Source organism: Grammomys surdaster, unplaced genomic scaffold, assembly GCF_004785775.1.
Source record: "Grammomys surdaster isolate TR1022 unplaced genomic scaffold, NIH_TR_1.0 125504, whole genome shotgun sequence".
NCBI classification, from domain to species: Eukaryota; Metazoa; Chordata; class Mammalia; order Rodentia; family Muridae; genus Grammomys; species Grammomys surdaster.
The window spans coordinates 330,956-354,117 of record NW_021620360.1 but is presented as its reverse complement, the minus strand read 5'-3'; the positions used below and the strand labels follow the sequence as shown (position 1 = coordinate 354,117).

General features: G+C 51.1%; 1 protein-coding gene across 1 annotated transcript; it reads left to right on the top strand.

The window, feature by feature from the left end:
* The first annotated feature begins 677 nt into the window (after window positions 1-677).
* On the top strand, window positions 678-17,663 carry LOC114638091 (class II histocompatibility antigen, M alpha chain). The gene is made up of 6 exons (XM_028786456.1): window positions 678-781; window positions 13,618-14,175; window positions 15,676-15,960; window positions 16,406-16,684; window positions 16,957-17,085; window positions 17,407-17,663. The coding sequence occupies exons 2-6, from the start codon at window positions 14,088-14,090 to the stop codon at window positions 17,409-17,411; spliced, it is 786 nt and encodes a 261-aa protein (XP_028642289.1). The 5' UTR covers window positions 678-781; window positions 13,618-14,087; the 3' UTR covers window positions 17,412-17,663.
* The last annotated feature ends 5,499 nt before the right edge of the window (window positions 17,664-23,162 follow it).

Here is a 23,162-nt window from a genome sequence, read left to right as displayed (position 1 = left end):
GGGGGGGGGCCTCGAAAGTCGCCCTCAGCCCGGGCTGGGGGGGAAGCACGGAATCCGGGGTGTCAAACCCCCCCCGGAAGCCGAGAAGGCGTTGGGGGAGGGGGCGTCGCCCCCAGCCCCTCCCTTCGCGAGCCGCCGGGGGTGGGGGAAGCATCGGGGCCGCGCGGCCACGTCAGCAGCGCCCGCACTGGCTGGCCCGGGTCACGTGTCCGCTCCCCCCCCCCGCCCGCGGCCACGAGGGCGAGGTTTCCGAACACCGCCGAGGGTCGTGTGCGGGGTCACGGGGGCCGCACGGCCCTGACCCGTGTCCCGAGACCCCAGACCTCACGGAGGCCGCCGCCTCGCCCAGGTCCCCGGCCTCCCGCGCGCCCGCGGTCGCCCCCCGTCCCCCCCACTCGCCTCTCGGTACGGGTTCAGCATGGCTGCCGCGGGCCCCCCCCCCGAGATGCACAGGGCGCATGCGCGAGGGTGTGCCCGGCCTGGGGGAGGGGAGGCCCGGGTCGCGCGCAGAGCCCCGGTGCGCAGGCTCAGTGTGCCCCGAGCCGCGGGGCCGACTCGCGGCCCGCGATGGGTGTGGCGGGAGCGCGCGGGCCTGCGCCCCGATGGCCTTTCCCCCCCCAGCTCCCCACCGCGGCGGCGGGAGTTGGTTCTTCCGGCTCCGGTCTGAGGCGGTGCCTGGCACCCTCTGACCAGATTCCGCGCGGCCCCCACGCCGTGGTCCCCGGAGGCACGCGGGGCCTGGCTGCAGCAGCGGGTCTGCAGGGCGAGCCTCCCCGGAGCGGTAGGGTCCGTCTGGATGTCGCAAGCTCGATTTGACGTTCTAATCCGGAGGAGTTGTGGGCTTCCTCGAATCCCTTAGGCTGCTTCTATCCCCCTATGAGACTTGAAAATCCCCGAAGCCTGCCTTCTACGAAGTTCACCACCAGTTTCTTTCTCTGATCTTGTACAGGTAGATAGACCATTTAACCTAAAGCTCCCGCTGCGAGATTTTGCCCATTTTGATCATGATTCTTTCCTGACATTGTCTATACTCTAAATTTCTGTGGCCGGTCTTACCAGTTTCAGTTTTTCGCAGTCTTGAAGTCATCCTATCATAGTTGAGGGTGGCAACTTAAAACATAATGTAGCTGACTTAATATGTGAAGCTCGCGTTTATCTTCTTTGTCTCCCAAAGTATGGCCTGGATCTCCACTCTCCACCAGCAGACCACCTGTATTCTCCCAGTGTAGACTGGGGCATGTCTCTTATTTTGTCAGGGGCTTCTCGGTTGAAGGCAAGTGCTTTTGACTTGGTCACCTTTCTCTGTTCACCTACGATACTTCCTGTCCATTTTGCTCTCTTAGCCAAAAAGAAAACTATGCAGTATCCACCCTGTCAGTAAGTGCTCGGTAGTTTTCTCAACCCCCTTGCACAGCAGGACCTGGACTTACAAAACTCTCCCTACTTCTCTCCTCCCCGTTCTTTTATTCACACTTCATTCAGCTCTGAAGTGTGACCTCACCACCAACTTATCAGAACCTCCCAGCTGCCCACCCTAGGGTCCACTTCTGGATTCTCACCTGACCTTTGATTTCTCCCTGACGTGCCATGTCTACCCCAGACCCCCAGTCTCCCTTTTGTACGCTTGGGTAGCTGGTTCCTGCTGTCTGCCTGGACTGGTTCTATGCAGTCATCTTCAATGACTCAAGCCTTTCCACTCCACCGTTAGACAGTTCTCTTGAGCGGAACTTCCTATTAAAAATTCCTGCTTGGATAACCCCAGACACTGGAGCATGCTCAGAATTGATGTGTTCTGTACAGCGCACCAGACCTGCTGCTGTGTTACTCTGTAGCAGCTTCCAAGTCACGACTTCTATCCACCTGAATGTTACCATTCCCTCCCTTATCTACTGATGCATACCGTGTCCTACATAACCAGGGAATCGTGCCTGCTGCATCACCTGCACTTGTTAAAGGCCTAAGTCACTATCCTACACAGCAGCAACTTGAATTTAGATGCAGTTCAAGTTTGTTTCACAGTGGCACTCGGCACATTTCAAGTTCTCGGATGCCAGTCATGGTTGGTGGCTGTCACATGAAGCCACATGTGCATTGGATGGTGGCGCCCTGGGCTTTCCCTCTGGACCTGTGCTACTACTCTGCTCCCGTGTTATCTGTTATCGGAAAGGTCTGCTTCCTGTGGTAAGCCTCCCGTTAGCCAGTTCCTCTCCAGCCCCCTACCCCGCTCACAGAGCAGTTTCCCAGATGTGTCACATGTTAATGTCATCTTGGATTCGGTCTCAGTGCTTTACACATACGTTCCTTCCACAAGGAGCTGGCCTTCCCTTCATTTAAACCAACATCTGCGAACGGCTTACTCTCGACACCTAAATCAAGCCGACTTATTTGGGTACACTTGCGATTGTACCTTTTATAGTGACCTGTGATCACCTGCTTCTCCTCACTATGAGATTCCATCCCGAGGGTGAGACTGTGTTGTGTTGTTGGTGATGGATGTGTGTGTGTGTGTGTGTGTGTGTGAGAGAGAGAGAGAGAGAGAGAGAGAGAGAGAGAGAGAGACAAAGAAAGAACAGGGCCTTACCATGTAGCCCTGGTTGATCTGGGACTCAGTGTAGACCAGGCTAGCCTTGAATTCACACAGGTCCACCTGCCTTTGCCTCCTGAGATTAAAGGTGTGCACTGCCACACCTGGCGTCCCCTCTGGTTTTCACAGGAAACTGAATGCTTTTGAGTCACTTGTCCGAGGTCAGACTGTTGCTAAGTAGCAGAGCTAGGATTTGAACCCATAACCTACTTCTGAATAGTGTGTTGTCTGTACACACAGTTCCATGGAGTTCTAGGTCTAGGATTGGGACCAAAGAATTGAAGACTAGGGGAGAGTTATCCTTAAGGTGATGTTTACATTAAGGTAGATAAGCTGTTTTTGTTTTTTTCCAAGACAGAGTTTCTCTGTATAGCCCTGGCTGTCCTGGAACTCACTCTGTAGACCAGGCTGGCCTCGAACTCAGAAATCCACCTGCCTCTGCCCCCCAAGTGCTGGGATTAAAGGCATGCGCCACTACCGCCCAGCGCTTTTTTTCCTTCTTAAAAAGCTAATCTACCTCGTCAAGCAGCACTTGGGAGGCAGAGTGAGTTCCAGGACAGCCAGGACATCACAAAAAAAAAAAAAAAAAAAAAAAGAGGGAAAAAATCATGTTGAGCTTTGAGTCAGGGATTAAGCTTTGGTGGCGCCTCCTACAGGGAATCCAGCTAGGTGTGGTGGCACCTGCTTTTAAATGCAGCACGTGGGAGGTGGAAGTAGATCAGGAGTTCAAGGCCAGCCTCGGTTATTTACTAAGAATGAGGGTAGCCGTAGATCTGAGATACCCTGTCCTTAAAACTAATAAGCACTTTGAGTCTGCACTCTTGTTCCTGTAGTGTCATGGTTAGGGTTTCCATTGCTGTAAAGAGACACCATGACCAGGGCAACTCCTACAAGGACAACGTTAATCGGAGCTGGCTTACACGTCAAAGGTTCGGCCCAATATCATCAAGGCGGGAAGCATGGCAGCATCCAGGAAGGCATGGTGCAGGAGGAGCTGGGAGTTCTGTATCTTATTTCGAAGGCAAACAGAAGACTGGCTTCCAAGCAGCTTGGAGGAAGGTCTCAAAGCCCACCCCTACAGTGACACATTACCTCCAACAAGGCCAAATAGTGCCACTCCCTGGGCCAAGCATATTCAAACTACCACACGTAGAATAATGAATTCATCCAGTAAGATAGTGGATAACTACATCATAACGTGGTCGTGGGTGAGTGTGGTTATAGGAGCTGTAGCTGGGTTTGCCCTCTGAAATAGGATTCAGGAGAGGGAAAAGAAAGTAGCAATTGGGCCCGGCATTTGGGCAGCAGAAGCAGCAGATCTACGCGAGTTCAAGGCCAGCCTGGTCTACATACAGAATTCAAGGATCCATTTATGGATTAGGGAGGACATGGGACAGGGAGAATGGCAACAGCTGGTGGTAAACCAGAGACATGCCTCAGGAGACTAAAGTACCCGTGTCCATAGAGTTGGCCCACCGCCATCCCGTGCGTGACGGCGCCACTTTGTCCGCCATGGGTCCCTTGGTGGACACTGGTTTGAATGTGGGTATTTGATTTATGCAGGTGTTCACTCTCTAAAGCTGCACGGTCACGGCTTTCACAGGTCAGGAACCTAATCTAACCGTGAAGCACGTGACTAGACTTGGATATGGTCCCCAAGGTAGAGGCCGTCATGGAGAAGTGCCTTTATGAGAAAAGGAACTGGGGACCCAGCCCAGCTGTGAGAAGTGCTTGCCGCTCTCACAAAGGACCCGAGATCAGCTCCCAGCACCTCTGTGAGGCCGGCTCCCGGGGATCCGCTGTCTCCGGCTATAGGGATCAACTTGGACTTGCGCACACACACAACCTACATAATTTGTAGTAATCTTAAACAAGTAAAGAGGGGGACATGGAGCACTTTCAGTGTGGAGAGCAGACTCGAGAGATTACAGATCAGTTGCCAGGATTTGGTTGAGAAAGTTGAATCTGTTGGGATGACAACTCTCACACTGATGACTAAGGTGACTGAGGGGCTGTGTCATTGCCTGAGCCCCAGACTATATAGGTACTAGAAGGGGGAGCAAGGTAGTCTTCTACTGATGCTTAATTAGTGTTGGTGAGCGAACCTGTGTAGACCAGGGTGCCCCTAATCTGAGGTAGGGCTGTTGGGATTAGAGGCGTGGCCCACCACACCCGGCTAGCACACAGATTCAGGCTAACCTCTGTGCCTAGAGTGATGTCATGCAGTTGGCTATGTTGATAGCTGTGTTGAGGGAGTTTGTGATGATTCTCTATTCTTTAGAAATACCGAGAGGTGATATTGCGGGCTTGGCCACAATCAGGTCTAGTGGGCACATACCCAAGATGAACCAGTGCAATCTTCTCTCTGAAAGAATGAGAAGGTTAACACACACTGGAGGACTTTGCGGCTTAGGAATGACAGGTCAAGACCCATGTGGTCACTCTCCAGGTCCCACAAGCTGAGCCAGTGTCTATCCTGTAACTCCTTATGAATTATATTAGCTAAGGTTAGCTCCTCCCCCTTCTCTTTTCCCCATGCTCTCCATCCTATTCTGTTCCATTTTTGAGGAAGTGTCTATTAGCCCAGAGTGGCCTTGAACTCATGACCTTCCTGTCTCTGCTTCCCCAGTGCTGGGATTTCTAGCATGTACCACCATACCTGGCCTCCAGAACTGGTTGGTTTCCATGCCGGAAACGTCTCGTTTTACTGTACTCTGCTAAGTCAACTTAACGGGTGGCATTTTTACTCCATGAAGAACATGATAACCTTTGAACAAAAACGGTCTGAGACTGAGCTGCTCAGCTTTAGTAGAGGCGACCACAAGCGGTGGAATGTCAGGGTGGATTCCAGAGCCCAACCTGAGTGGTTCTGCTGAGTTTGGAAGACGCCAGCAAATGGGCTGAGTGGAGAGGGAGTAAGTGAGGCCATAAATACCGTTCAGGGCGATTGCATGCTGCAAGAAGGACAAAGGTTGAAGACAAAGCCCCAGGGGAGTCCTTAAAGCCAGGTGTGGTGGCTCATGCCTATAATCTCAGCACTTGAGAGGCTGAGGCAGGAGAATTGATTTGAGTACAAAGCATGTGCTACACAGTTTCCTGCCAGCCTGGGTTACAACTAGACTCTACCTCAGAAAAAGAAAGCAGCTGGAAGAAAAGCTGTGGACGTATGCAGTTGGCTGAAAAGGGAATGCCAGAGGCGCCAGAGACTAGAAGGTGGGGGGAGGAAAACGAGAGAGTGCTTCCGGACACGGCAGGGCCCAGACCAAGTAGGTGAGAGGGCAGGGCCAACTGTGTCAAATGTGCAGACTACTTAGAATCAACCTGGTGTGCAGCATAGAATATTGGGAGCAGTGTCATGTTAAGAGCAAGGGATTCCAGTAGGTGTTAAAGTGGGGGACACAGATGCCCATTGGCTTGTGCAGACTGGAGAGGGTAGAAAACCTTGGGTGCTGACTTTAGTGGAGATTATTGGTAGAGTAGCTACAAAAGGCTGGACTTGTTACTATTTATATCTGATTGTAACCAACGGAGAAAGGTTAGCTAGCCTGCCGCCTCCAGGTAAACCTGGCTTCCCTTCTTTGCTGGTTCTTCCTCTGCTCTTTGTGGAGACCTTGGGCCCCTCTGCCTGGTTCCTCCCGCCACAAGTAACTATACAGTTGGCCACACCTAAGCCCTCCCACACAGCCCACTCGCTTCTGCTTCTGCCCAGATCTCAGGACTCCCTGTTCTGTGGAACATACCGTGCTTAGTACCCGGCCACAGTTCCTAAATGCAAGACATTAAAGGTGACTGTATTTGGGGCTTCCATTCTAATTCTGACCACGCATAGAACAGCATTCAGCAAAGTATGGTCCTGTGGCCAAAACCAGCCCACTGCCTGTTTTCATGTGTCCTGGGTGCTAAGAATGGTTTCGCATTTTTTTAAAAAATGATTTTTTTTTTAAAGCAGGAATGTTTCATGACACATGGAGATGTTGTGAAATTCACATTTTAGTATCCATAAATAAAAAGAGTTAAGGACAGAACTAGAGGGGAGATCAGTAGAGAGCCGAGAGAGGTCCATGAGGGAGAGCAGCCTGGGGAGGCCGGAGGGAGGGAGGGAGGGAGGGGCAGGGAGACACGGGTTGAGTCTTGGTCACACTTTGGTCTAATTGCCTGCAGAACAGTCACAGACTCTGGTTTAGAATTCCAGGTGGGTGGCTGGGCTTGTGTTCCCAGAGAGAATGCTTGCCGAGGATGTGTGAGCCCTGAGTTTCACCTCCAGAAGTGTAAGTGGAAGAAAGTTGTGTGGTGTGTCTCCCCTACAGCGTGTTAAAAACCGTCTCCCGAAACCTCGTTCCCGCCCAGACACCTATAAACAGAGGCAGATCAGATCTCTGTTCCACTCCACAACATCAGGAGCTACTATGTAGCTTTGTTTTGTTTTTGTGTTTGGCTACAGTTGCTACTATGATCCATCGAAAGGGCCACCTGATGGGGCTGGAGAGATGGCTCAGTGCTTAAGAGCACTGGCTGCCGCTCTCCCAGAGGACTAACCAGGATTCAATTCCCAGCACCCACATGGCAGCTCACAACTGTCTGCAACTCCAGTTCCAGGGAATCTGACACCCTCACACAGACATACACGCGGGCAGAACACTAATGTACATAAAATAAAAATAAAAGGGGGATGGGCACAGGTTTCACAAGCCTCAGAGGCACTGACGGACCATGTTCACAAAGATGAACTACTTAGGTTACTTAATTGCACTAGATCTTTTCTCTGCCTCTTTCCCCACCCTCTGTCTCCTTCTCTATCAGACTTGAAGCACACACAGCGACAGTTTCTCCCTCACCTCCCCCTCCACAGCCCACCACAATCTGGAGTTGACTCCTACTGCAATTCAGAGAGTGTTCTCAGTAAATGCATCCTCCATCTTATAACTGCCAGGTCTGACACTCCTCAAGCCCTTCCTGCATCCAGAGTGGCCCGGTTATCGCCTTACCCGCTGTGTGCCTCCATCACCTGGGGCAGCCTTGTTCCTACCCTGCTAGGTGTTCCTGGCACCTCCAGATTCTTGTTGATTAGCGTATGTGGTGTTAGTTACTCTCTGAAGATCCACCCTCCAGGAGTAGGTGTCCCTCCTGGCTTTCCTGGCTGGCTTCCTTGTGGATTCCACCAGCTGTAGGGATTGAAAAAAAGACCGACGGAAAACCCTAGAAACTTAGTGCTTCAGGCTCCAGTCGGGTGGCTGAAAGTTATGGTCATTGTTGGTGGAGGTAGCCATTGCAGAAGTCTGGATGACAGCTTCCTGGAAGAAGCTCCTCCAAGATCCTGAGCTTTGTGGCAGCTTCTCAGCAGATGGCTTTCCGCTGCCGCCGGTGTCTCTACCGGGCTGCTGCAGATGCAGACAGGGATTCTGGCTCAGGGGCTAGGGCTGTGTCTGATCCCACACACCCATCTCTTGTGGCTGCAGTTGCAGGCAGCCTTCAGCTCTTCCTGCCTCTTTAACATCTTTGGAACTGACTTTATATATCCGGTTCTCTCAGTCTAGTGTGCTTGCAAACCCCAGCACTGAGGGGGGTGGGGGGAGCTAAGGCCACTTTGCCATGAGTTTGAGGCCAGCTTCAACTAGATAGGGACATCCTGTCTTAAGAAAACAAACCAGCCTGGATTCCAGGCATAGCTCAATGCTCCTGCCTGGGCGCTGGGTGGTAGCTGATGAGGTTGGACCCCTGCAGTTCTGTTCTCTGTTACCCTCTTTGCCTTCAGCATAGTTTACTTTGTGATTTGACCCTCTAATTCGTCCTGTGTGCTCATAGCACCCCGAATCAGACTTATCAGCCACACATGGGGTCCATCTCCTTACACTTCAACACTTCTGTTCCACAGCACCCCAAATCTAAAACATTTAAGATCATATTCTCTTTACCCCCTCCCCCATCTCCTCTTCCTTTCCTTTGTTCCCTCCCCCAACCCTGGGCCTCATACATCTTAGACTTCTCTAACCCACCTTTTTTTTTTTTTTGAGATAAGTTCTGAGACTCAAACTGGCCTTAATCTCACTTGGTAACCCTGCAGGCATAAACTTTTTGCAGCCTACTCTTAATAAGGGTTCAGCCTCTCCTCTAGCCCACCACCCAGCAGAGGTGGGGGAAGAGAAAAGTTATCAGGATATCGGGGACATGGACCTGTTCAACAATAGTTCTTTGGGGGCGAGCTCTATCTCCTTTGGCAGCAGTTCAGTCCCGTAGCAAACACTAAATATGATTCAGCAGCTGCAGACCAGTCCCTCTAGGCAGGCAGACTCCGTGCATGAACCGGCAGCTACAGTCCAGTCCTTTCAGCAAGCAGACACCAGGCAGCTGTAGTTCAGTCTTGTCAACCAGCCTGAGGCAAAGCTGCCACAGGCAGCAGAAACCTCACAGCAGTTCTTGGGTGAGTTTCTCTCAATGGCAGCGTTACCACAAGTTGAGCTCAGCTATGCTATGTGAGGTGAATGAATTCACGAGAGAGAGTCTTTAGTGAAGACTAGCAAGGCCGAGTGAAGCAAGTCATCTCAGCGCTCCTCCCCAGCTGTCCGTGGGGTCATGTTTATACTCCTTCATCACACGTCCTCTCACGTGTCTGCCTCAGGAGACCAGTCTTCCACGTGTCTGCTTTAGCAAGACATTCTTTCACCTGTGTGTCCCAGCAAAACATCATTTGACGTAACTAACTTTCCAAAGAAACTAGAAGTTTCCACTTCATAGCCCCACCTTGGACTTGCAGTCTTGTACTCCAGGCCCTGAGTAGCCGGGATACAGCTATGCACCACCAGGCCCAGCTTCATCTTTCAGTAAGCCCTCGGTAGCCAAGCCCTTCCGAGCCAACCTCCTCATCACCGCAGCGTCCGAGAGCATTTTCTTTGAGTATAATCTCATCTTTGACCTTCTCGTCTCAAGCCCTTGTGATCGGAAGGCACATTAACATCTTCGCTCCTGACAAACAGAGCCAGCTGGCCAGTGGTATAAGTTTTTCTCATGTTCCAGTGGTTTGGGATATCAAAACTGTCACTTAAAAATGCTAAATTTGGCTGCTTGTGGTGGCATACTCCTTTAATAAAAGCACTCTGAGAATCCGAGGCGGGCAAATCTCTATGGGTTCAAAGCCAGCCTGGTCTACATGATGAGTTCCAAGCTAGCCAGGGCTGTGCAGTGAGGCCTTTTCTTAAGATGATGATGATGATGACAATAATATTTTGTGTCTTGCTCTGGCTTTTTGTCTGTCTGTCTGTCTGTCTGTCTGCCACACAGGACCCTGCGCTCAGTGCCTGCATATGCTAAGCATCTACCACTGAGCTGCATCCATCCACAGCATGTTTCTTGGTGTCTTCTGTGTTGCCAGCTGAGCCAGTCAGATCCTGTTTGTGCTGTGTCAGGCCCTACGTGGCCAGCTCTACTCTGGATTTCTAGGAATATGTGGGCAACCCTTACAGCCTTTCGTATGAACGTCAAAGAGGCTGCAAAGGAGCTACAGATGCCTTTGACTCAAGAGCTCCCACCCTCCCTCACCCCGGAATGCTTTTCTCCTTTCTCACATTCTGGTCAAATCGAGGTTGCTTCCAGTCTCTCAAGTCGGATCTTTTTCTTACTGACGTGATAAAATACCCAACAAAAACAACTTAGGGAAGTCAGAGCTTGCTGAGGCCCAGTCTGAGGGGACGGTCCATCAGAGTGGGAAAGTTACTGCCTCAGGAGTGAGGGGCAGCTGGCTACGGTGTACGTGGAGTCGAGGGTAGACAGGAGAATGCTGATATTTAGCTCTTTCCTCTTTGCTCAGGGCAGGACCCGGCATTGTGTATGATGCCAGCCTTCCCGTTTCAATTAATCCAACGTAGAAATTCTCCCACAGATACATCTAGAAGTCTGTTTCCATGGTGATTCTAAATCCCATCAAACTGGCAATCAAGAAGAATCCCCACATCTCCTAAAAGTTGTCCTATGCCCTCTTTGTTCCCCAGCTTCCTAAAACCACTTAAACTCTTGACACATTCCTGCTCTCTGGTTCAGGGAATCAAAGCCAGGGCCTTAGGCATGCCAGGCACGAGTCCTCCCCAGTCCTCCCGCTGGGCGTCACCCCCAGCCCCTGGCACATTCTCAGGTAGACACAATGAATCTATAGCTAGTTGGTCCTTGCTAGACTTTTAGCTCCTGAGACAGGAATATGCCTTGCAGGACTCTCCCATGTGTCAGGGTTCCAGCATTGTGACAAAATGACATCACTTAACAGGAAGGCGTGTTCTCGCTCCTGGTCTCAGGCCACCGTCACTTGGCCCTATCATTTGGGCCTATGGCAAGGCAGGGTGTGACGGTGAAGCAGAGTAGTTGAGAGGGAGAGGGAAAGGTTGTAATAAGTCTGTCAGGTCATGCCTCCAGTGACTCATGCCTTCCAACGAGGCCTTCCATTCTAATGTTCATGCTGACTCCCACTAGCCTGTCAGCTTGAGGCCAAGTCTTCCCAAACAGGAGCCTTCAGGGGACATTTCAAGATGGCGGTAGTGGACCTGTATTAATAAGAGATCCATTTCTTTTTTTAAGGTTTATTTATTTATGTATATGAGTACACTGTAGCTGTCTTCAGACACACCAGAAGAGGACATTAGATCCTATTACAGATGGTTGTGAGCCACCATGTGGCTGGGAATTGAACTCAGGACCTCTGGAAGAGCAGTCAGTACTCTTTTTTTTTTTTTTTAAATATTTATTTATTTTATTGATGAGTACACTGTAGCTGGCTTCAGACACACCAGAAGAGGGCATCAGATCTCATTACGGATGGTTGTGAGCCACCATGTGGTTGCTGGGATTTGAACTCAGGACCTCTGGAAGAGCAGTCAGTGCTCTTAACCGCTGAGCCATCTCTCCAGCCCGAGCAGTCAGTACTCTTAACCACAGAACCATCTCTCCAGCCCCAAGAGATCCATTTCAAGACCTCAGCAAATGCTTAAAGCAACAGACATTTCACACTCATGCACACTTTTTATATATTTATTGTAGCAAATTCCCCTGGGGACCTTAAATTCCCACAGTGTCTATAACACAGGGGAAGTCTGGTCTTCAGGATAGGCCTATCAGTAGGGTTTCTGGTATCGAGCATGGACCTCCAAACCCTTTGAATTTGCAGTGACACCTGGTTACAAAGAGGGTCCTCCCATCCAGCATGAGAATGTCTTTTTAATATTTACTTTGTGTGTGTGTGTGTGTGTGTCGCAGGGTGGGGAGTGTTTTTCCCACATGCTTGTGCGCCATGTTTGTGCTTGGTGCCTAAGGAGGCCAGAAGAGGGTGTCACATCCCCTGGAACTAGAGTTAAGAGCCAATATGAGCCAGTATGTGGGTACTGGGAATTGAACCCTGTCTACCTCAAAGATGTTGATCTTCTTCGCAGCCTAATCCACATTTTTCTGGTATTAGGCCACCAGGGCATTGGATATGGACTGCTGGACATCATGAGTCTGAGACACATGACCACTACCCTGGATGTCCACATCAGCAAACCACTCCTTGTCCAGAAGCAGACCAGCTCCAGTAACTTGTATTTCAGTGTGTGGCTCCATCACCACCAGAGGGCGCCTGTTCATCTCACTACAGCTGTTTGCAGGTTGTATTGTACCATGACTGTGCGGTCTTCTGAAGGTTCTCATGCACTGGAGAGGGCACTTGGGTGGCCTAACTCCAACAGCAGACCCCAGCCCCTCACCATATGCAGCTGCCATTGGTAGTTTAAGCTAATTGTCAACATGACTGGGTTTAGAATCACCATGGAGACACACAGGTATACCTATGAGGGTGTTTCCAGAAAGGTCTAAGTCAGGAGGAATATGAGCTGGGCTCCCTGATTGAATAAAAGAGAGAAATACCTTCCTGGGGTCCCTGAGGAAGAAATGGGGTTTGAGATCCAAGAGCAACTTTATCCCACTACCGTGTTCAGCTAGCAGACTGCTTTTGAACAGCTGGACAGTTCTCTGCTTCCTGACTCAATGTGACCAGCAGCCTCATGATGGACTGTCTCCTCACAAACCCTCTATCTGTAACACACATACGGGGGGGGGGAGACACCTTGGAGTTATTGGAGTTACAGACAGTTGTGAGCTGCCATGTGGGTGCTGGGAATTGAACCCTGGTCCTCTGGAAGAGCAGTCAGTGTCTCTCACTGAGGCATCTCTCCAGCCCCACATCTCTCTTACTTTACCAAGCTACAACTCTCACCTTTTCACTTAAAGAAAAGGGAAGCCCTTTAAAACTTGCCCTTTGGTGTTTCCAAGCCTCCTCCTCTTGCCCTTTGGAGCCACTCTAAGTTAAAACAAGGGTCACTAGAACACAAAGACTCACTGCAGTGACCGTCCAGCCCAAGTAGCAGCTCCGCGACTACAGGAGCGGGTGGCAAGTACGGCAGGACACACTAGGCAAACAGATGACTCACACCTGGGGCAGGTGTTGGCCTGAGGTAAGATGAACTCTCCTCAGGAGCCTCAGAACAGAGCAAAATCCAAAACTTGCTATGCTGGGTGTGGTGACCCACGCCTGCAGCCCCAGCCTCAGGAATGTGAGGCAGGAGGATCACTGAATTCGAGCCTCTAGCTGGGCTTCGTAGTGAGACTGCGTCTTCCCTCCTCGAGCTTTGGGTTCAATTCCCAGCCCCAAGTGAACCAGGCACCATGGTGCTTGCCTGTAATCCCAGCACTATGGTTGTGGAGGCTTGAGGATCACAGTGAATTCCAAGCCAGCCTGTGCTACGTAGTGAGACCCTGTCTCAACCCTTCTTGCAAAGCCATGAGTTCAGTCCACAGCACAGAATTAACTAGGTGCGATGGTGCTTGCCTGTACTCCCAACACCGGGGAGGTAGAGGCAAACGGATTAGACATTCAAAGTCATCCTCAGACACAGAGTGAGTCCTAGGCCAGCCTGGGATACATGAGACCCTGTCACCCACCCTCCTCCCCCATACACAACAAAACACCCACCCCTGCTCTCTGAATTATTTTTCTGGATTTTTCTACTCGACATTTGCAGGCTGAAGTTGATTCTAAGTACTATCCCATGGAAGATGCAACCTAAAGCGAGAGGCCCGCTGCGCACCTCATGGAATTTGTAGCCTCACGTTCAATCCCAACTTCGGAGGGAGACTTGGGAGGGTCTGAGAACCCGGAGGGTTCTACAGAAAAGAGTCCACCCCGTTCTGGCATCCATCTGCCGCCAGGCGGCGCTGCTCTGGAGATCCAGGCAGCCACCTGCTGGAGCCCGACCTTCCACCAGGGGGCGCAGGTCTCCAGAGGCCCTCCCGGATCCGCTGGCCCGGGAGTCTTAAAAGAGGTGCCTGGACTCAAGCTTCTCCTCAGTGACTGATGATGTCAAGCTGTACGTTTCTGTGATTGGTTTAGCCGACATGGGCTGGACAGCTATTGGTGATGCTCTGTAGAAACGTGATGGCTCTGGAAGAGCTGGGCACCGGGGTAGCTCCCATTTACTGAGGGTGTTAAAGTATGGAGCATGAGCTGAAGTCAGGAGCAGGACTGCTGAAACTGCTACGGCTTTTGTGGCTGCTGCCCCACTCCTGGGCGGTGCTCGAAGGTAAGACTGCGGCTCCCCTTTGCGTGCGTCGCGAGGAGATGAGCCTTGGACTTAGTGCCGGGCGGGGCTCTGTGGCAGCGGAAAGGGCAACAGACCTTGAGGGAGAGGGCTGCTGTTCACGAATGACAAGCATGTATTTCAAATGCTCCGTCTGTGTGCTAGCCACTTTTCAAATAAAGAAAATGAGACTCTGCTGGCTTAAAAGACCCGAGCACGTTCCGTTTTCCAAGTGGGGAAATGACAGGGGTGGGGTTTGAGCAAAATAAAGAGTTATTGCCTAGCCAGGTGTGGTGGTGCAGAACAGTAATCCCATCCGTCCAAGTGGAGGCAGCATGGTCAAGAGTTCAAGGCCAGCCATGCTACATAGCAAGACCCAGCCTCAAAAGTCCGCGGAGTAATTTACATTTTTCCAGTCGAGATCTTACCCTTAGTCTGTTGTCAGTTCACATTGTCGACATGTCTCTTAGTTTCTTCTCCAGGAAGGTTGGGGCAGGATGTAAGAACAACCTGGAAGGTCCCTCTCACAGTGTGTTTGCTATTCTGGGTGTTCGGTGAAAACTCTGCTGTCTAGGGGGATTCTCGAGAGGAGTTTCAAAGAAGATTGTTATTTCCTGCAGCCAGGGGTTCAGAACTCTCAATCCTGTCAGCGCAAGGTCTGGAGTGTTTAGATCAGGGAAAAAGTTGTCAGAGAGGGCCAGGTGCCACTGAAGTGGCCAAGCAGGTCCAGAGGCTGGTTCACTTTTACACTGTGTTTGGGGTAGCCCGAGGCCACATCATTATGGTTTAGGGAGGCCTTGCCCTCCCTCACACCCCTCAAGGCAGGAGTCACATCCGTGGTTTCTGAATCAGACGAAGGTGGCCACTGTGCTGTGGCCCTGGGCTTGGTGAGAAGTTGAGGCTGACTCAGTGGCTGGCGCCTTTGAGCCATGCACAAACCCGAGCAGCACAAGACTTGGTCTGTTTGCCTTCCTTCTGCACACTTTTGCTTTCTTTTTTGTTTGCTTGATTTTTTTTTGCAACAGGGACTTGTGTGTCCCCGTCTGGCTGTATGTAGCTGGGGGTTGGGGGGGGGAGGCTCTTACACTTCAGATCCCCTGCCCACAATTCCAAGGACATCACAGATGTGAGTCACCATGCCTGACTCTATACTTCCCAGGTGTACACAGTTGCTTTTTTTATGTGTAAGGAAGTTTGGAAAGATTCCTTGATTTTTTTTCTCCCCTCTCTCCCATTGGGAGGAGGAGCCTAAGCAACAAGTGTAGGATGGGCTAGGTTATATCTCTGCTGCACCCCCAAAATAGAGACCTCACTGTTTTCTACCTTAAGGAGAAAGTGTTTATGTGTGTGTATCTGTGTGTGTATCTGTGTGGGAGCGTATGTGTGTATGTGTATATATATGTGTGTGTATGTGTGTGTGTATGTGTGTGTGTATCTGTGTATGTGTGTATGTGCATGCATGTGTGTGTGTGTCCAAGCCATGAATTCACTGTCTCTTTGCAGCTTCCACCCCGGTGCTGTGGGATGGCCCGCAGAACCACACATTCCGGCACACTCTGTTCTGCCAGGATGGGATCCCCAACATGGGGCTCTCTGAGACCTACGACGAGGACGAACTCTTCTCCTTCGACTTCTCCCAGAACACCAGAGTGCCCCGGCTGCCTGACTTTGCTGAGTGGGCTCAGGGACAGGGAGACGCCTCTGCCATTGCATTTGACAAAGGCTTTTGCGAGCTATTGATGCAGAAAGTGAGCCCGATGCTTGAAGGTCAAATCCCAGTGTCCAGAGGTCAGGGACGAGGAGTGGCGTTGTGGGTGGGGTGGGGCTGCCTTCTTACTCCCTCAAACTTTCAACACTTCTCCCGTCAGCTACAATCTGTACCGTGTTTCGTGGTGGGGAGGAGGCATTGAAATCTATTGACTTGATGACCCGACTGAATGTCTGCATATTCATTACCATGCCCCACAAGACAGAGGGATGAGCTTGTGTTTTAACAAGAAGCCAGTGTCAGATGCCAACCTGGCTACAGACAGGAAGTCAGGGCAGAGGGGCCCGCCCACACAGTGTCCTAGCTGCCGGTTTTGCTGGGAAGACCCTTCTTGCAACTCCAGATGTCCTCATCCCTGTGTTGGTCATGTCTGCCCTCCCTTACACGTGTCTCAACTCTCCAAACAGTGGCACTGTCTAAACTTGCCCCTTCTTCTCCTGGCTCACCCCCACCCCCACACCCCAGGTTTGCCTGCGGCTGAAGTGTTCACGCTGAAGCCCCTGGAGTTTGGCAAGCCCAACACGCTGGTCTGTTTCATCAGCAACCTCTTTCCACCGACCCTGACCGTGACCTGGCAGCTTCACTCCGTCCCTGTGGAGGGAGCCAGCCCCACGTTCATCTCAGCTGTCGATGGGCTCAGCTTCCAGGCTTTCTCTTATTTAAACTTCACACCGGACGCCTTTGACCTTTACTCCTGCACGGTGACGCATGAGATTGACCGCTACACGGCAATTGCCTATTGGGGTGAGGCTCTTTTCTGTGGAAGCCAGGTCCTTCGAGGGGCGAATAGGCCAGGCCCGTGGGAGGGGCAGGCCCGTGGGAGGGCAGGCCCGTGGGAGGGGCAGGCCCGTGGGAGGGGCCTTCTCATTTTCCTTGGGTTCCTTGAATCTAGTATCCACTCTAGCCAACTTCGGGCCTCCGTGGTCCAATTCTCCCTTATCCTGGAGTTCCAAGTTCCTCGGGTGGAGTGCTCCCCAGCTGGGCCTCCAGGATGACCCTCACCCTTTCTGCTCTAGTACCCCAGAACGCCCTGCCTTCAGATCTCCTAGAGAATGCCCTGTGTGGTGTGGCCTTCGGCCTCGGTGTTCTGGGCATCGTCATGGGCATTGTCTTCTTCATCTGCTCCCAGAGACGTTCCTCAGATGGTAGGTCACTCGGGAAGGTATGGAAACCAGTGATAAGAGTGCCAGTGTGCGTGTGTGCCAGGATTCTCCTGTTGGTCTGGGGTCCCGTATGCAGTATGGAGGGCTGTATCCTGCTATCTGGGGACCCTGTTACACACATAGTTATTGGGAAGCACAGAAACACCTTGGAGCAGGGGATAAGGTGACCTGGGGACCTGTGGGAAACGTGCTTGGTGATGACCTGAGGAGGAGAGCCAGCACTCAGTTGGGAGTGCTGAGGGGGCACTTCAGGAAGGGAGAGGGTCCTTCTGGTGACTTTCCTTCGCTCTGCTCTCTCTTCAGGCTGATTCTTCCCAAGGAGAGCTTGGAACAGCACAGGCCAGGCCAGCAGGGATGGCCAAGCATCTCGTGCTTACCCAAGGTCTCTCATCGGAGCCGAAGTCCCAGGGATCCTTTGGGGTGTGTGCCAGCGTGCAGGTGTCTCAGCTGAGGGTTCCGCTGTCCCTGGACTTGCATCCAGAAAAGCCCGCATCAGGAGCCCCGGGCTCCACCAGACCACTACCTTGTGCCTTCCAGGAAATAAACTTTATTTCTTAACACCTGTGTGATCTCTCTCTCCACATGTTAGACAAGCATCTACCGCTGAGCCGCGCCTCAGACCACTGTATCTTCTTTTTAACTCCTGGAATTTGCTTCTGGATCGCTGACCTGAGTGGCTTGTCCCTTCAGGTTCAGCGTGCCTTAACCTGGACACAGCTCATTAGGGAGGGAAATGGGGAAACCCTCTCTTCAGCCAATCTCAGGTTCCCTGATCTCAGCGTAGCTGACTGTGCTTTTTATCCCATCCAGCACCTTGCTCAAAATACATGAAAGAGGAAGGCAGAGTTTCCAGTAATCTACTCACAAAGCAGTTGAGGAAATTGTATGTGTTTTTTGGTTCCCCCGTGCTTTGTTGCCAGTGAACCCGTTTATGATTTCTGCCTTGAGGAGTATCTAGCTCCCTCCACCCCTCGGGGTACCTGGGAAAACAGGAGCTCAGGGGCGGTATGCTCCGCCTCCAGCCTCTAGCCGCTCTTCTGATTGGTCAGATCAGTTCTACACAAACAAACTCTCTGAGCCCCTGAAATGAAGTGGGAACAGCCAGGGAGGGTGGGTGAAGAAGCGCGGGTTCTTTCACCTACCTGTTCAACGGCCTCTTTCCTAGGGCGACTGTGGATCTGTTCCGGGCAGGTGGTGGGAGCCAGTGCGACTGTGTGGCTCTATCCCGGGCAGGTGGTGGGAGCCAGTGGCACATGACTGCTGCTGGCAAACTGTTTCACACACATTTTATTCCTTGCTTTCTGTGGATCATGGGAGCTGTTGCGGAGGCGGTTGAGGCTAATTCATAGAATTAGTTTGGTATTGGCAAAACCATCTCCGTTTTTCATATCGTATCATAGTCTAAGGGACACATATCATCCAGTTCTTCCCAGGCGCTGGCTCTTCCCCTGGACCACGTCATTTCTAAGAGCAGAGTGTGTACTGGATAAAGACCTCGGGGATGCATGACTGTCAGTTCCTCTGTGTGCTCTTGGATGAGGGACTTACTGTCTCTGTGCCTTCGTGTCAGTTTTCAGTCAAGGATGGTAACAGCTGGGTCTCCCTTGTAGAGTTGTTATAAACCTAACGATTATTTACTTACTCTCGTGATGTTTTTTGCATGTGTATGGGTGCACAGCCTTGTAGGAGGTAGACACCAGGAATCCTCCATCCTCCGTTTATCTCCCATCTCATTCACTGAGACGGAGTGTCTCACTCAAACCCAGAGCTTACCGACCTGGCTAGTCTTGCTAGCCAGGCTGCCTGGAGCATTGCCCCCTCTCTGACTTAGGAGGCTGGGATTACTAGTGCCTGTCATGTCTTCCTGGCCTTTCTGTGGATTCTGTATATCAAACTCTGTTCCTTATGCTTGTGTGGCAAGAGCTTTAATAGTCCAGCGATCTGCCCAGACCCTCATGCATGCTGGGTAAGTGTTCCACCATTAATCAGCACCTCAGTCCTTCTGTGATTTTTTTTGTTTGTTTTTTGTTTTTTTGAGACAGGGTTTCTCTGTGTAGCCCTGGCTGTCCTGGAACTCACTCTGTAGACCAGGCTGGCCTCGAACTCAGAAATCCGCCTGCCTCTGCCTCCCAAGTGCTGGGATTAAAGGTGTGGGCCACTACCACCCGGCTCCTTCTGTGATTTTAACCTGGGGACTGTTGATAGCAGTTTCACATGGAGAAGGGCAGGATAACAGTGTTGTCATCAACTGTCTGCAGAGCCACAGAACTTAGTGACGTCAGGAACTTTCTGCTGCCTTCAATTTTTTTTAAAACTTGTATGAGTGGGGGGTATTTTGCCTGTCTATATATGTGTGTACCACATACATGCCTGGAGCCTTCAGAAGCAAGGGAAAGGCATCAGATCTTCTGGTTCTGGAATCACACAAGGTTGTAAGCAGCCACGGGCATGCTGGGAATCAAACCCAGGTCCTCTGGAAGAGCACACAGTGCTCTGAACCGCTGAGCCCCCTGTTACGCCTTTGACTCTATCTCCAGTGTTTGGTTTTCCCCCTTAGAGATGCTTTTGTTTTCATTATAATGAATTTCATTCTCTCTTTCATTTTACCTTGGTGTATTTGGTCTATACCACTTCCTACATTTTCCTAGTTCCTATTCTACTTCAAACGTACCCAGTGATTTCCTTCCAATCAAAACGGAAAACTGACAAGGTTTCACTGTATGGCTCTGCCCAGCCTGGAACTTACCATGTAGACCAGGCTGATCTCAAACATACAAGAAATGTACTACCTCTGTCCCACAAGTGCTGGGACTAAAGATGTGGCACTTTTCTAGATGTTTACCTGCTGTTCTTAGCTCTAGCAAAGTCCACTCTCTGGGCCTTAGAAGATAGGCTTAGATTAGATGCTCACCCATCAAGTGATATGTGTGTCATACCGTCCCCAGCTGGCCTCTAGCTTGCTGTGTAGCTGAGATGATCCCTCCTCCCCACTTCCACCCCTCCCAGATGCTGGGATTACAGGCAGGCACTATCCTGCTTGCTCTATCATCAGCCATTCTTACGTCCAAGTAAGAGCCAGGCCGACTCTGCTTAGCTTCGAGACTGGATAAGGTTGAGTGTATTAGGGTGGAGGGTTCTAGGACTCCTTACCTAGAAGCACCAAAAGCTGTCTTTAGCCTGGTGTTCTCTTTCCTTTTTCTTTGAGTTAAAGTCTCATGTAGCCCAGGCTGGCCTTGAGCTCCCGATTTAGCTAAGGATAAGTTTGTATTCCTGGTCTTCCTGCCCCTTACACCCAAGTGCTGGGATTGCCTGGATGTGGTTGGTACCTTTTAGAGCACAGATGGTAGCCCACAGTAAGCCCATTCCTGGGCAGCCCTCATTCCTCATTCTTCCCTGATGGAGCCATGCCTGTCTGCTCTGCGGCTCGTTCCTATGTCAATCAACTGCAGGACCATCCCACACTCCGCTCTTGCTGTCATCCCCCAGCCCCGGGTCTATCTTTCTTAGAATTTTCAAAAAACAAACTTCCTAAGGGACACTTTCTTGTTTCCTGATAATAATTTTTTTTTGAACAACAAGCTTGCAATTTCTTCTTCAGAGGTCAGAGAGCAGCTATTAGAGCTGCCTTTGTCCCCACTAACACCAGAGTCGCTGGTGACGAGGTGGGTGCTGGCAGGATCTCGTGGCGCTGGCTTTTTGTGTCTTGCTCGTGAGACTGAACGCCTTTCCACAGGCTTCTTTCTCTGTTACTGAGTCAGACATTTCTGTCAGTTTGTCATCTTGAGACAGAATCTCATGTAACTGAGATGACCTTGATCCCTCATCTCTGGCCCCCACCTCCCAAGCTCTGGGCCTTCGGGATTCCACCACACTGTTCTGTCATTTTAAAAACTGTATATTCAGCTTTTTCTTATGATTTCTGGGAACATGATACTCTGTGAAATAACTTAGGATAATAGGATAGATGCTGAAAATACCTTCTGCTGTGCATTGTCGTACACAAGTGTAATCCCAGCATCTGGGAGGCTGAGGCAGGAGCATCACCAAAGGTCAAGGCTATCCTAGGCTACATAGTGAGGCTGTGTCTCAAAAAAAAAAAAAAAGGCCTTTCAAAGGCCTTCCAGTTGGCCAGTCTCCAGTGACATCTACATACAATTGATTCCATGGATAGAATTATTTAGTTTTGGTTGTGAGAGCCACTGTGGGCAAGTGATTGGCTAGTCCAGCATTTTTTTTTTCTGTCACAAAATGGGGCCTTGAATTAAAACCATCTGTCCAGAAGAGGAAGCTGGGAGCTTACATGGAATGAATTTAGGAAATGCCTAGAAGAAACGCATATGGTTAAGGTCACACTCCCACAGAAAACACAGGGCCACATCTGCGACTTCCTGTAATGCCAACTCAACGACAGTATCAATATTGACACCCGTTTCTGTTTCCAATGACCCCCCTCCCCTTGTGGAACTCCAACAAACCCTCCCAGTACTGCCAGACTCGGGAGCTAAGGGGAGCCAGAACTAGATGATAGTGCCTTCCTCTCTCATGTGAATGCAGCCTGCTAGGCAAGGTCTGCCTCTATGCCCCCTCCACGGAGGATGCCCTGCCCACCATGCCTGTGGTGAGCGCTCTTCCCTCCCTCCAAGTAGCCCTGATGTCAAGTTTTCTTCCACTTCCTACCTGGCCTCAGATAGGATCATGTAGGGACAGAGATCCCATCTTTCTCAGCTGTGGCAAATGATTCCCCACAATGCTCGCACAAACCCTCAGTGTTAGCCCACTGCAGGCGTCTGGGAGCCGGGCCGGGTGGAGAGGCAGGAAAGATGAGGACCCAGCGTGTGGGTCTTCATGTAGTGGCCTTCAAAGAATGTCCCATGGGACCCTGGCTGGGGATCCTATTGCTAGTAAAACAGTAAACAAACGCGGTCAGTGTGTGTGTGTGTGTGTGTGTGTGTGTGTATGTGTGTGTGTGTGGTGTGTAGAAGGAACCGCTTTGCTGAGCACAGGTCTCTGGGGTTTCCGTTCTGACTCTAAAACCCTCCGTCCATGTTCACATGAATATGGAAGTGAAATCTTCTCCTACGGCTTCCTGTGGTGTCTCAAGAGGTTTCACATCTCCTTTGACTGCTGGAGCAGAAAGCTAGACTCAGGAGGGGACTCCACTCAGTCTTACTGCTGTGGCCACGCCCACGATGGGGAGAGTGCAGCACGGGGGGCTCAGCAGGCCTTTTCTCATAAGGCCTTCTCTGGGCTGCGGGTGGTAGACTCAGAGTAGGGGGATCAAGACCAGATTCCTGCAAGGGCAGGAAGGCACACGGGTGGAGTGGGGCGGGGTGGGGGTGAGGTGGGGTGGGGTGGGATCGGGGAGGAAAGGGGCTGGTGGCTGGGAGTCACTTAACCGCAAGTAGAAGAAGAGACTGTGACTCCTAGAGCAGACGGAACTCTGCAAATGAGCGAGTGTGTGAGTGGGAAGGTGGGGTGGTGGTGGAGTGGGTTGGGGGGCAGAGGAGGGTGGAGTAAGCGTTTGGAGTGGGGTGACTGTAGCTCCTCTCTTCCCCTTTTTCTTAGCCGAGGTGTTACCAACTTCGGTTATTTGGATTCTTCCCAGTCGGGGATGAAGTGTGTGTGTGTGTGTGTGTGTGTGTGTGGGCTCGCGGGCACGCGTGTGTATGTGAGTGTGCGTGTCTGTGTGTGCATGTCCGTGTGTCTGTGAGTGTGGGTGTATGTATGTGTGTCTGTGAGTGTGGGTGTATGCATGTGTGTCTGTGAGTGTGTGTGAGTGTGGGTGTATGCATGTGTGTATGTATATATGTGTGTATATATGTGTGTATATATGTGTGTATGTATGTGTGTGTGTGTATTTATGTGGTCAATTTAAGATTTTTTTAAAGATTTATTTATTTTATGTATATAAGACAGCTTAAGTACACTGTAGCTGTCTTCAGACACACCAGAAGAGGGCATCGGATCCCATTACAGATGGTTGTGAGCCACCATGTGGTTGCTGGGAATTGAACTCAGGACCTTTGGAAGAGCAGTCGGTTCTCTTAACCACTGAGCCA

Excerpts from the sequence above, each read along its gene's own strand:
- LOC114638091 (XM_028786456.1), top strand. The coding sequence starts at position 14,088 with ATGGAGCATGAGCTGAAGTCAGGAGCAGGACTGCTGAAACTGCTACGG. Across the intron at positions 14,176-15,675 it reads CTCCTGGGCGGTGCTCGAAG|CTTCCACCCCGGTGCTGTGG; the intron begins GTAAGACTGCGG and ends GTCTCTTTGCAG. Across the intron at positions 16,685-16,956 it reads CACGGCAATTGCCTATTGGG|TACCCCAGAACGCCCTGCCT; the intron begins GTGAGGCTCTTT and ends TTTCTGCTCTAG.